General features: G+C 38.3%; 1 protein-coding gene across 1 annotated transcript in view; it reads right to left on the bottom strand.

The window, feature by feature from the left end:
* The window catches only part of COL19A1 (collagen type XIX alpha 1 chain), a 415,287-nt gene that overhangs the window by 334,942 nt on the left and 65,279 nt on the right, over positions 1–15,066 (bottom strand). Inside the window, exon 8 of the mRNA XM_062187570.1 lies at positions 14,110–14,172. Coding sequence (XP_062043554.1) covers positions 14,110–14,172 — 63 coding nt within the window. The remainder of the gene's footprint in view (positions 1–14,109; positions 14,173–15,066) is intronic.

Below are 15,066 nucleotides of genomic sequence, written 5' to 3'. Positions count from 1 at the left end.
TCATCAAGATTTACTATGAAGAGTTGTATGCCAACAAAATGGGAAACCTAGAAGAAATGGACAGATTCCTAGGCACATACAATCCCTCAAAATTGAGTCATGAAGAAAACCTAAACAGATCAATAACCAAGATAGAAATTGAGTCAGTAATAAAGACCCTCCCAACAAAAAAAAGCCCAGGACCAGTTGGTTTCTCCGTTGACAATCTATAAGACAATGAAAGAAGAACTAATTCTAATTCTTCTGAAGCTTTTCAAAACCAATAAAAGGTATGGAAATCTTCCAAACTCCTTCTATGAAACCAGCATTACTTTAATTCCTAAGCCAGAAAAAGATACAACAAAGAACGAGAGCTATATACCAGTATCAATGATGAACACAGATGCAAAAATCTTCAACAAAATATTATCCAATTGAATCCAACAACACATCAGAAAGATCATTCACCCAGACCAAGTGTGATTTACCCTGGAATGCAGGTATAGTAGCAAATCAATATGATAAATCACATTAACAAACTGAAGAATAAAAACATATGGTTATTTCAATAGATGCAGAGTAAGCATTTGATAAAACACAACATCCTTTCATGAAGCAAATCTTAAGCAAATTTGGTATAGTAAGAACAGTACTCAATACAGTCAAGACAATCTATAACAAACCCACAGACAGCATACTACTGAATAGGGAAAATCTAGAAACATTCCTGTAAGATCCAGAACCAGAAAACGATGCCTACTCTCACCATTGCTAGTTAGTATAGTACTAGACTTTTTTGCCAGAGCCATTAGGCAAGAAAAATAAATTAAAGGAATACAAATTGGAAAGGAGGAAATCAAACTATCCCTATTTGCAATGACATGATACTTTATTAGGGGATCCCAAAAACTCCAATGAGACACTATTGGAACTCATAGAAGAGTATGGTAAAGTGACAAAATATAAAATTAGCACACAAAAATCAATAGCCTTTGTATACACACATAGGTTATGGCTAAGAAATAACTTTTAAGATCAGTCTCACTCACAATAGCTCCAAAAGGAATCAAATACCTTGGAATAAATTTAACCAAGGATTTCAATGATCTCTAGGATGTAAATTACAAAACACCAAAGAAATAGAAGACATCAAAAAAATGAAAAAAGAATCAAAATCATCAAAAGGTCCATACTACCAAAAGTAATTTACAGATTCAAAATAACACCAATCAAAATACCAGCAACATTCTTTGCAGATCTAGAAAAATGATGCTAGAATTTATATGGAAACACAAAAGACCTCAAATAGGTAAAGCAATCTTATACAACAAAACAATGCCAGAGGCATCACAATAACCTGATTTCAAGACATACTGCAGGGCAGTTTTATCAAAACAGCCTGGTATTGGCACAAAAACAGACTTGTAGACCAATGGAACAGAATAAAAATCCAGAAATCAATCCATGCTGCTCGTCACAGGGTAGCAGGTCCGACAGAGCTCCTCAGGGCCAGCCCGGGGAGCTCAGGGGCCGAGCGGGATGATGAGTGTCAGCGGCAAGGGAACCACGGCAGAGCCGGGAGATCAGTCAATGCCCAGAGTGCAGCTGGGTTCTCAACTTTATTGGGAAGGGAAGAGCTTTTATAGACACAGAAAGGGGGCTATCCAGGGCACAGGGGAACTGAGCCAACCAGCTGAAAGGTAAGGCAGGACATGAGCCAGGCACGCCCTCAAGGGCCTATCACAGCTGAGGACACATACTGTCCACGAATATGGAAGTCTCCTGTGAGGCTAGGTACCTCCCCCGGGGGCCATCTTAGGTTGTTGGAAAGGCTGAGTCACTGAGATGCGGAAGTGAGGCAAACTCAAGCAAAGGCTTAGCAGCCTTGTGGAGCAAAGGCTTAGCAACTTTGTTTCCTTTTCAGTTGGAGCCCCCCCACAAATCCATGCATCCACAACTAATCTGAATCTGAAAAATGAGCTAGAATCAATTCCTGGAGTGAGGACAGTCTAACTAATGGTGTTGGGAAAACTGGATCTCCATATGTAGGAGTATGAAACTAGACCCCTTACACAAAAAATCCACTGAAACTGGATCAAATACTTCAATCTATGACCCAATACCATCAAATTACTACAGAACATTGGGGTAACTATGCAAGACATTGGCATAGGCAAAGACTTCTTGGAAAAGACCCCAGAAGCACAGGCAATGAAAGCCAAAATTGACAAATCGGATTACATCAAGCAGAGAAACTTCTGCAAAGCAAATGAAACACTCAGCAAAGAGAAGAGGTAACCAATAGGATATGAGAATATATTTGCAAACTCTGCAACTGATAAATGGCTAACATCCAGAATCTATAAAGCGCTCAAGAAATTCAACAGCAAATAATCCAGTTAAGAAATGGGCAAAGGACTTGAACAGGCATTTTTCAAGAGAGGAAATTCAAATGGCTAATAGACACTTGAGAAAATGCTCAAGAGAACTAGCCATCAGGGAATTGCAAATCAAAACCATAATGAGGTTTCACCTTACTCCAGTTAGAATGGCTTACATACAGAAATCAACCAATGACAAATGCTGCTGGCAAGGACATGGGAGAAAAAGTTACCCTGGTACACTGTTGGCAGGAATGTAAACTGGTGCAATCACTGTGGAAGATAGTATGGAGACACCTCAGAAACCCGAATATACACCTACCATATGATCCAGCCGTTCCACTCCCAGGAATTTACCCAAACCAAAAGAAATCAGTATATGGAAGAGTTATCTGTACCCCCATGTTCACTGCAGCACAATTCACTAAGATATGGAATCAATTCAGATGTCCATCAACTGATGACAGGATAAAGGAATTATGGTATATATACACTATAGAATACTACTCAGCTATAAAAAAATGAAATCCTGTGTTTTGCAACAAGATAGTTGCAACTGGAAACCATTATATTTAGTGAAGTAAGCCAGTACCAAAAAGTCAGATATGTTTTCCTGGATCAGTGGTAATAAATTGAGAACCCAAAATTTAATGTAATGAGGTGAAATAGACATTCTGAGAATCAAAGCTGGTTTATAGCCCTTGTCTCTTTTGTTGAAGAACAGTTTTTTATTTTCTCTTTATACTATTTGTTGAAGTGTTTTACTTATGCTAGCATTAACTATATGATCATTAAGTGCACTAAAAATGGGCACTGTAAAAATTAAGAGTAGAAATCAGAAGGAGGGGGGGAAAGATTTGGAGTGTGAGTTGGAGGGAGGTTGGGGGGGAAGTGCAACTATGTTCTATAGTGATATAAATATATAAAACTTGCATAACTTAAGTAAAATATAAAATTAAAAAAACTAAATAACCAATCCAGCTGAGAAATGGGCCAAGAACTTCAATAGACAGTTCTCAAAAGAAGAAATACAAATGGCCAACAAATATATAAAAAAATGTTCAACATCACTAGCCATCAGGGAAATGTAAATCAAAACCACAATGAGGTATTTCCTTACCCTTGTAATAATGGCTAAAATCTAAAACACAGAGAACAGCAAATGATGTCAAGGATGTGGACCAAGAGGAACTTATACACTGCTGGTGGCAATGTAAATTGGTTCAGCTACTGTGGAAAACAGTGTGGAAATATTTTGCTAAACTTATTTGGTGAAGTATTAAGTCTTTTTACTGTAATGTAAATTGTAAAAATGTCTCAAAAACTAACAAAAAAGAATGAAAGGGAGAAGGAAGGGTGGTTGGAGGGAGGAAGCCGGAAGGAGGGAAGAAGGGAATATTACTATGTTCTTAGATTTGTATCTACAAATCACATTAATGCTGTTAAAACTAATTAAAACTAAAATAAGAAAATTAAAATTTAAAAAATAAGGGAAAAGACGACGTACAGAGGAAAAAAATCTATGTGGTGCGGGAAGGGAGCGAAAGGATTATAAATAGCTATGTTTCAGCAATCCATTACTGTTCAAATATATACACCAAAATGTAAGTCAATAAAGAAAGGTAATTTCTAAAGCAAATAAGAGGTAGACAGGGATTCATTCTAAATGATTTAGGCTCCCAGGTGGTACTCTTTCCAATATACTGTTCTACCTCCCCTAAATATTCCTTTTGGGCTTACAGATCAAAAAGAAAATCTTCAGAATAACATCTGGTGTTATTAGTAACAACTCACTTTTAACATTTCACAAAGTTAACTAGTCAATATGCCTTAGAGCTAAATGACTTTTAATCTTCAAGTTTATACAGTCATTGTTTTGTAGATCTGCCTCAATAATGAAAATTATGTCAGAATCAAAGAATTAAGATCTCCCCCCCCCCCCTTTTTAAAAAGATTTTATTTGAGAGTTAGAGTTACAGACAGCAAGCGGGAGATTCAGAGAGAAAGGTCTTCCTTCTGTTGGTTCACTCCCCAAATGGCCGCAATGGCCCGAGCTGCACTGATCTGAAGCCAGGAGCTCCTTCCTGGTATCCCACTTGGGTGCAGGGGCCCAAGGTATTGGGCCATCCTCTGCTGCTTTCCCAGGCCATAGCAGAGAGCTGGACTGGAAGTGGAGCAGCTGGGACTAGAACTGGCTCCATCTGGATGCCAGCACTGCAGACAGAGGATTAACCTACTGCACCACGGCGCCAACTCCAAGACCCCCTTTTTTCATATTAAAGTTGCAGGTTCACATAGGACAACAGGAAGTCAACATAAAGTCCTTACAAATAAAGCACCATATCCATGTTTATTACAAGTAGCAGGAAAAGTGAAAGGATTCATGGATAATCATCTGAAGTCTTTCTATAAAACAAGGGTTGTACTGGCATAATTAAATGCTGGTTCATGTGTTGAAAAGGTAAAAAATACACTTTTCTTTAACAAAGGTTTATTTTTTCATTCATTCATTCAAAGGTAGAGTAGAATAACAGAGAGACAGGTAGAGAGAGAGAGAGAGAGATCTGTTGTGTCACTTTCTAAATGTTCATAACACTTGGGGTTGAACCAGGCCAAAGCCAAGAGCCAGGAACTCCTTCCGGGTTTCCCATATGGGTGGCAGGAAATGAAGTACTCAAGTCATCATCTGCTGCCTTCCCAAGCACATTAACAGAGAGCTGATTTGGAAGCAGAGCAGCCAGGATTGGAACTGGTGCTCTAATACGGGATGCTAATGTCCCAAGCTGTGGCTTAACCCACTATGCCACAACACCAGCCCCTTGATTATTTTCTTTATCTGGAAATTTCAATTTTTTTATTCCCTCCCACTAAAGTTTTTTGCCATCGTAAGTTTTTTTGTCTATCCTTGAACTTAAAGCAAATATCAGTATTTTAAAAATTTCATATGTAGGAAGTCATCTAATACATTATAACTTTAAGATACATTTTTGTGTGATATATTTTATAGAGTTGTCTTGCAATAAATTTGCTAATATAATTTTTATTACTTCCCTCCTAGATCTTCACTAAAAATATTTATTTACCTATTCATTTACTTATTTATTTGAAAGGCAGAGCAACAACAGTTAGATGCAGAGACAGCAGGAGAGACCTTCCATCCGCTGGTTCATTCCCCAAATAGTCACAAAGGCAGGGTCTCTCACAAAAGTGGCAGGGACACAAGAACTTGGGTCATCTTCTACTACCTTCCCAAGTGCATAAGCAGGGAGCTGGATTGGAAGCATAACAGATAGGAATCAAACTGGAACTCATCAATATGAGATGAGATAGTTGCTTTAACCCTGTGTCACGATGCCAAACCCCTTCTTGTTCTTTTCTGTTGTTTTTCATTTCTATAAAAATGAAGGAATGCTCCCTAAAAAAATTCTCTCAAGATCATAAACTCAGTGAGGACAAGCTGTGTGCTTTTGGATACTGCAGTAGTTCCAATTCTAGTATGAGTTTTTTATAGTCTAACATAGTAGGAACTCAGTAAATAATTGCTGACAAATAAAGATAATAAAATGAATATTCAGATATTAAAGTAGGATACACCTCTTTATGATTAAAGTGAATAGAGGGGAAATTTGTGTTTAAAGGGTAAAGGCTCTAACAAGAGTGATTCAGTATTTAATCTTTAGAAAGAATAAAGCTGATACAATGATCTTAATGATTACACAAATAAAATCATTCTTCTGACACAGAGACTTTTTTTTAAGGGATAAAGGTCTTTTGAAGTATTTTATCATTCTAAAACCACCACATGAAATTTCTCCCTTTGCCAGTAACCCTGAATATGGAATTAGAAAACCAAAGAACTGGAAATTCAAGTTAAGAAATCTGTGTCTGCAGGTATATGACATTACAATCTCTGATATTTAAGTCACGTATGCCTTTCCAAGCACTTTGGTGTCACCTTCTGATGTAGGCAGGACAGACAGATGATATATCTCACATACAATAACCTGGGGAAACTGGTGGCTCAGCCAAGTTCACACTACTAACCAGAAAAGAGCCAAAATTAATCTGGAGATCTACTCTAAGTCCTCTGAATTATGCTGCCTTGGGAACATTGTCTTACGTACACGTGATTCTCTCAGCTATAAAATGAGGATAAAAACAGTGACATTTTTCATGAGGGCTTTAGGTTAAAATAATACAAACACACACACAAAAAAAAACACAAAAAATATTGAAGTGCTTTTATAATACAGAGGAGACTTCAAAATTGGCACTACGTAAAAAAATGAATACTAAGGAGGACTGGCCTACATTCAGAACCCAACTTGGCCACAAGCTACCTGGCCTTAGGCAATGATTTCACCCCCTAAATCACAATTTTCCCATATGTAAACTGATAATAACAACATGCAGAGCTATCACAAGGATCAGATCAAATACCCAGATCACTCTTCTTAGCGTCCAACATGTGGTAAACCTTAAATAAACACTCTTTATTTCTACAATGATTTATATGTGCAGTTTCATTCAAATAATCTCTAGGACTACACATTTTTCAATTATTTCAAATATTATAATGATACCCAAAACAAAGTTACCCCCCAAGGATTGTTCCATAAATGGCAACAACAGACACTTTATCCCTTCTCAAAAATCTATTTTCAAGCACCTGCTGGGGTGCCAGAGATACACCAGGGAACAATGGGCAGACACATTCCTTTGGGAGTCAGATGATTGTAGCCTTGTTGAAGCTTTAAGGAATCAGTCATCTCTCAAACATTAGTCTCCCATTCTTCAAAAAAGTCCAAATAGATAACATAAACACTTCAGAATGACAAAGTTCCAAATTAAGGCATGAGTTAAAATCTGTTTCACCTCAGAAAAGATAGTAGCAACACCACCTACTTCAAAAATCAACAACTCCTAGCCCTAGTACAAATTTATTACTTCAGGCTGGCACCGTGGCTCACTTGGCTAATCCTCCACCTGCGGCATTGGCACCCCAGGTTCTAGTCCCGGCTGGGGCACCGGGTACTAGTCCCAGTTGCTCCTCTTCCAGTCCAGCTCTCTGCTGTGGCCCGGAAGAGCAGCGGAGGATAGCCCAAGTGCTTGGGCCCCTGTACCCGCATGGGAGACTAGGAGGAAGTACTGGGCTCTTGGCTTCAGATCCGCGCAGCGCCGGCTATAGCGGCCATTAGGGGAGTGAACCAATGGAAGGAAGACCTTTCTCTCTGTCTCTCACTGTCTATAACTCTCTCTCTGTCTCGCTCTCACTGTCTAACTCTGCCTGGCAAAAAAATAAAAAAAATTATTACCTCAGTGGCTACCAAAGAAATAAATAGAAAAAGTGGAAAACAGGGGCTGGTTTTGTGGCATAGGATGTTAAGCTGGTATCTGTGATACCTGCATGCCATCTAAGCAGTGGTTCAAGTTCTGGCTGTTCTACTTCTGATCCAACTCCCTGAAAATGTGCCTGGAAATGCAGTGGAAGATGGCCCACATGCTTGGACTCCTGGCACCCTCATGGGAAACTTGGATAGAATTTCTGGCTCCTGGCTTTGGCCTGGACCAGACCTGGCCATTGTAGCCATTTCGGAAGTGAACCTGCAGATGGAGGATCTTCCCTTTCCCTCACTTCTCCTCCTCCTCCTCCCTCTCCCTTCCTATCTCCATATGCCTTTCAAATAAATAAAAGATTTTTTTTTAAAAAAATGAACACATTATAGGTGAGTTTGAGGCAGGAAGAAGGGAAAAGACAAATCTTTATGCATGGAATTCTGCCTAGAATTACAGCCCACTTGCAATCTACTCCATTAACTCTTAGAGGAGGACATCTCTCAAGACAGATCCAACTACTACATAGCACCTAACATGTACCACCTTATAACATCTCTCTATCTCACTGTATATGTAAAATTCTTGAGAACAGAAATATATCCTCTTCTTGATATTCCCTGCAATATCCAGTAACACACCTGAAAGGAGATATATGACAAAGGTTGGCTATCTACATAAAGGGTACTGAGATCCAATATTGTTGAATAAGGAAAGGATGCGCTGACTTTAACAACAGGAACTAAAAGAAGAAAAGTGGAGGAACTGCATTCTTGGGGAATAGTTGGAAGTTCTAAAAAAAGAAGAGAGACATCATGGAGCAGTAGTTGGAAGTACAATCACATTGTAGCAAATAGGATATCACCACCAACTCCCACAACCAGTGGCTAGAGGGGACAACATTTTATTGAAGCAATGCACCCAGCAACCAGCTAGGAAGAAACATTATCTTAATAAGGTGGGTAGAGGTTGTTGCAACCATGTGTGATGGGGGGAGTATTTTATCAAAGGGATAAATATGTGGTCCCCACTGAATTTGATTCTGCCCTGGAGGGTTGGCAGGACAGGGCACCCACTTAAGGCCAGTAAAGCACTCCCCCATCACTTAATCAAGGTACCTGGACCCAACTTGCCAAGGCAGAACACCAACCTATCTATCAGTTAGGCAGCAGGCTCTTTTCAGGGACCAGGGAGGATTGCAGGGCTAAGTAGATCCCCTACTTCCTCTGATTGTGAGAGATCTGCTCCCTCTGACAGTGGAAATTCTGTGACTGTGCAATACTGTGTGATGGGGTGTGTCTGGGTATTTGGCAAAGCCCTGCATCTGGCCTCAGAGGCTGAGGGTTCCACACTTACTCCAAGTAGCACACAGATCCTCTGTGTGGTTCATGAGTCAGTATGGGTGAGGTGCCTAGGCACTGTGGGGTCAATCTGGGTAGCCGGTTCACTCTGGCAGGGAAGGGCTGATGCTGTGATCACATCAGCTGATAAAATCATACCCTGCCCCTACTGATCCTAGAGATTTACCATACCCAATTTGGGTGTCACCCTGGACACATGCCACATCCTTGAACACTGACCAGAGTTCCTTGGCCCAACCCAGCACATCCCTCTGATATACACTGAAGGATCAGATATTCCACTAAGCCACAGGGGCATATTTTGAAGATAAAAGCCCTCAGAGGAAAAAAACCAACAATTATTTCCACAAATGCCTAAAAATAAATGTAGAAAAACAAAGAGCATGAACAGGAAGACAATATGACTCTCCACAAGGGACTCAACACTTCAATATTAGAATTTGAAGATGAACAGATTGATGAAATGCCCAAAAAAGAATTCAAAATAATGATCATAATATTACTGAAAAATACTGAGAAGCAAACATATGAATTAAAGAAATTCATGCATGACATGGGTGAAAATTCTGCTGAGAGATAGAGATACTGAAATTCAACTGAAATATTAGAAATGAAGAATTCAATCTGTTAAATGAAAAATATAGGGGAAAGCTTTAACAATAGGCTTGGTGATGCAGAAGAAAGAACATCCAAACTATAAGACAAAACTTTGGAAACAGACAAAAAAAAATAAATCAGAAAAGAAAACAAAAAATAGTGTTTGAGATTTATGGGATTCTTTCAAATGCCCAAACATACTGTATCTTATCCTGAAGCTGTAGAAAGATGGAATGGATTAGAAGAACTATTCAGTGAAATAATAGCAGAAAACTTCCATAGTTTGGAGAAAGACATTCAAGTACAGGGAGCACATAGAACTCCTAACAGACATGATCAGAAAAGATCTTGAATATTACAGATTATAGTCAAACTTTTAATAGTGTAACAAAGATTCTCAAATGTGCATGAGAGAAATGTTAGATTAACTTCAAAGAATCTCCAATTAGACTGAAAGCTGATCAGAAACCCTATAGCACAGGAGAGAAAGGAGAGATATTGCCCAAGTCCTCTAAGAAAAAAAATGTCCAGACATAATATTAGACCCAGAAAAGCTCTAATTTATAAAGGGAGGTGAAATAAAGGCCTTCCAAAGCAAATAGAAATTGAAAGAATTTGTCACCACTCATCCAGCCTTACAAATGATATTTAAGAATGTGCTACACCAAGTCCAATCTTCGGCCTTGACAAAGGCACTCGGGCTGCAAAAGACCAGCACGGCCACAGCACTGAGGATGGGTGTTTCCTTCTCGGCTCCTGCTGCTTTCTGATACCATGTGTGGGGCTGGTACTGTGGCTTATCAGGTAAAGCCTTCAACTCCAGTACCTGCATCCCATATGGGCGTTGGTTTGAGTCCCAGCTGTTCCACTTCTGATCCAGCTCTCTGCTATGGCTTGGGAAAGCAGTGGAAGATGGCCCAAATGCTTGGGCCCCTGAACCCATGTGGGGGACCCGGATGAAGCTCCTGGCTCCTGGCTTCAGATCAACCCAGCTCCAGCCATTTTGGCCATTTGGGGAGTGAACCAGCAGCTGGAAGCGTGCGCACTCTCTCGCTCTCTCTCTCTCCATCTGTAACTCTGCCTCTCAAATAAATAAACTTTTTTTTTAAAAAAAGAATGTGCTACACACAGAAACAGAGAATGAAAGTCATAATTATGAAAGAATGTGAAAGCTGAACATCCCTTAGTAAAGTACAAAGGAAATCCAAAGCAAAAAATAGGAATATTTATGGAAAAATGGCAGGACCAAATTGTTACTTATCAATAATATCCATGAATGTAAATGACCTAAATTCTCCCATTAAAGTTACATACTAAACACACTAAAAAACAAGACCCATGCCTGCAAGAAACCCATGCCTACAAGAAACACACCTCACCAACAAAGATATACACACAGAGTGAAAGTGAAAGTATTGGAAAAAGATATCCCACACTGATGCAAAGAGAAAGGAGCAGGAGTAGCCAAACTAATATAAGGCGAAATAGACTTCAATACAAAAGCTGTTAACAGAGACAAAGAAGGGCATTATTTAATGACCAAGGGTGCGATTCAACAGAAAGATAAAACTATAATAAATGTTTACATACCAATGCCAGGGCCACTGGCTATGTAAAACAAATGCTAATGGATTGAAAGGAAGACATAGGCTCCAATACAGTAAGAATGCTGGGACTTCAATACCCCACTTTAATCAACTAGACCAAAAAATCAACAAAGAAAAAACAGATTGGGAGAAGTTGGGAGAAAAAAGCAAGTATGATTATCTTTTTAGAGCTATACATATAAAATGCATGAAATCTGTCCTATGTTAATAAAAATTAAAAAAATAAAATAAACAACAGAGTTAATCTACATGGTGGACCAAATGGACCTAACTGAAATCTATAAAACATTTCATCCCACAGCTGTAGAATACATTCTTTTCATCAATGCATGGAACTTTCTCTAGGATAGACTATATGCTAGACCATAAAGCAAGCCTCAACAAATTCAAACAAACTGAAATCATTCCATGTACATTTTCTGACCACAATGAAATGAAGCTGGAAATTAAAACATGAAAAACTCCAGAAAATATGCAAACATATGGATACTAAACAACATGTCTTTGAATGAATGATAGAAGAAATCAAAAGGGAAATAAAAAACTCTTAGAAATAAATGAAGATGCCTACCTAACATATAAAAACATATGATACAGCAAAGCAGTGTAAAAGAAACTTTATAGCAATTAGCACCTACATCAAGATATTGGAGAGGCATCAAATAATTGGTCTAAGAATATATCTCAAGGAATTCAGAAAACAAGAACAAACCAAACCCAAAATTAGAGGAGGAAGGAACTAAATAGAGAATAAAGAAATTTGGAACAAAAAGATATAAAAGATCAGTGCAATGAAGACCTGGTTTTTGTAAAAATAAACAAAATTGATAGACCACTGGCCCAACAGACCAAAAGAGGGGGGAGGTGGAGGGAATATCCAAATTAACAGCATCATAGATGAAAAAGAAAATGCTACAACAGAGGCCACAGAAATAAAAAGAACCATCAGGAATTACTACAAACAGCTATATGCCTACAAATTTGAAAATCTAAAAGAATTGGATAGATTTCTGGATACATAAAATCCACCAAAACTAAGTCATAAGTCATAAGTCATAAGTCTATTTAGGAAAACCTAAATAGACTAATAACCAAAAGGGAGATTGAGTCAATAATAAAGACCCTCCCAAAAAAGAAAAGCCCAGGACCAGATTGCTTTATTGCTGAATTCTACTATGAGGCCAGTATCACCTTAATTCCAAAACCAGAAAAAGATAAAACAAAAATGAAAACTATAGATCAATATCCCTAATGAACAGCAAAAATCCTCAACAAAATACTAGCTAATCTAATCCAATAACACATCAACTCATTCACCTGGACCAGGTCGAATAAATCTCTGGTATGCAGGGGTGGTTTAACATATGCAAATAAGTAAATTGATACATCACATTAAATTGAAGAATAAGATCTCATGATTATCTCAAGAGACACAGAGAAGGTATAAAGGACTAATATAAACTGATAAAGGACTAATATACAGGATTTACAAAGAACTCAAATTCAACAACAAAACAAATGTCCAACTATGAAATAGGCAAAGGACATGAACAGGCATTTTTCAAAGGATGAAATCCAAATGACCAAACATGAAAAATGCTCAGGATCACTAGACATCAGGGAAATGCAAAGAAAAACCACAATGAGGTTTTACTTCTTCCCATTTAAAATGTCTATCATCACAAATCAACAAGCAACAAATGCCAGCAATGATGTGGGGCAAAGGGAACCCCAATACACTATTGGTGGGAATATAAAATACTGCAACCACTTTAGAATACAGTAGGGGATTCCTCAGAAGTCTGAAAATAGATCTACCATATGACTCAGCCACGCAACTCTTAGGGATTTACCCATATGAAATGAAGTCAGCATATTGTCTATACTCACATGTTTATTGCAGCTCAATTTACAATATCTAAGACATGGAATCAACCCAGATTTCCACCAACTGATGACTGCATAGAGAATGTGGTATACATACACTATGGACTAATACTCAGCTGTAAAAAAGAATGAAAGCCTATCTTGCAACGTAATGGATGTAACTGAAAACCATCATGCTTAGTGAAGTAAGCTAGTCCCCCAAACACAAATATCATCTGTTTTCTCAGATATGTGGTAGTTAGTATAGAACAAAAAAAAATTGTATAGGAATGAAATGGATATCTTGTGATTTGATTGTTGTTTTAGTCATTGTTTATAATCCTATAGAACTGTCATCTTTCTAGTTTTTACTTGTTGAATATTTGGGTTAGTGTTACATTCATGCTGTGATTATTGATGGGATTGAAATTATATTTTTGCAAAAAATTAGGATAGAAGGAAAGGGATTGAGAGAGTTAGAAGGGGAGGGAGGGAAGAATGTTTATCTTCTTATAATTGTACCTATGAAATATATGAAATGTATTTTCTTTATATTAATAAAAATTTAAAAATAAGTAAACAAATAAAGGGTAGTGAGCTAAAGAGAACTCATGGGTTACATGCTGGCAAGCAAGAGAAACAAGAGTTCATCAGACATTAGGAGAAGAGAAGGCTAAAGAAGTCTTGGGCACAAAAAAAATACCAATTTTTTTTTCTCTACAGCATTTATTAGTACTTCTAGGTATAAAGAGCAGCAATTCCAGATCTTTTCAAATTTCATGTCAATCTTCCAAAATGGTTTCGGAAGCAGCATTGCATGTCAATGTAGTATTTCTTATTTCAGTGTTCAGCATTTCAATATTGTCCTTGATATCCTCTCAATAAATGTGCATTTGCATGGAACATAGGAAAACCAGATGGACACAGTTTTAAAGTCACTTTTGAATAAACCCCTCTCATTCCAACAGTATTTGGTGGTCTTACCGGCTCGCCTTTGTTCCCTTTCTGTCCAGGTGAGCCTGGAACTCCAGGTAATCCTGCTTCTCCCTGAGCAAAAAAAAAATGAATTTCTATATAAGAAAACATTCTGTTGCACTAATACAAAGCACTAACATAAATATGAAGCTGGGAATAGAAAAGCTAAAGCTTGGCTCTTCTTTGAACTGACACTCATCATCCATCTGAATGCCTTTTTCCCATTGTTCCTGAGGCTCCAACACCATTTGGAATCATCTCCTTCAGGTACTTAACATGAAATGTTGGCCACCAGAATATACGAAAATTTCCTGTAACCTTTCACCCACTCAGATCTCCATGATCCAGGAAGGAAGGAAGGAAAAGTGGATGGGTCAAGTCTAAGGGCACATTAAGTCATAGAGTGCTAGAGGGTACTCTGTTGTAGGAACTAGGGAAAGCTCTCCTTTCCTCAGGTACAGGCATAGAAGAAAGCCACCATGAGGCCACTCAGCCTACTTTCATCACAGTGCTTACGATTGCCATTAACATCTACAAGAAGTTGATGTAGGTCCATGGGCCCAGACTGTGACCAGGGGGCAATATTGGCCCAGGTCAAACAAATTATTTGGAGTAATCTCCCTAACAACCTATAGAGAAGAGAGACAACTGGTTGAAAATACTATGGAAAGTATTTTTGCATGTTTTTTCAACCAATTTCCAAGAACTTCAGCCTATTCTTGACACGTTAAGTACTCAATACTTGCCTGTTGTACAGGTGGTTCCTCCCTTCATCTTTCTATCCATTCTAATTTATTTGGGCTTAGAGCCATCCACATAAAAATGCAGGAAATCCTACCTCCCACCTCTTTCTTTAACCTTCAGAAATGGAGTGGCTTAGGCATTGAATTAAACAATCACCGAAGGGCAAGACACACTCTGTGTACCAGTCAAGAAGCCTGGTTGTCTGGAGTGGTTTTTCAGTAG

Source organism: Lepus europaeus, chromosome 3 (assembly GCF_033115175.1).
Source record: "Lepus europaeus isolate LE1 chromosome 3, mLepTim1.pri, whole genome shotgun sequence".
Lineage (NCBI taxonomy): Eukaryota > Metazoa > Chordata > Mammalia > Lagomorpha > Leporidae > Lepus > Lepus europaeus.
Note: the sequence above shows the minus strand (reverse complement) of the source record. Positions and strands in the feature narration are given on the sequence as shown.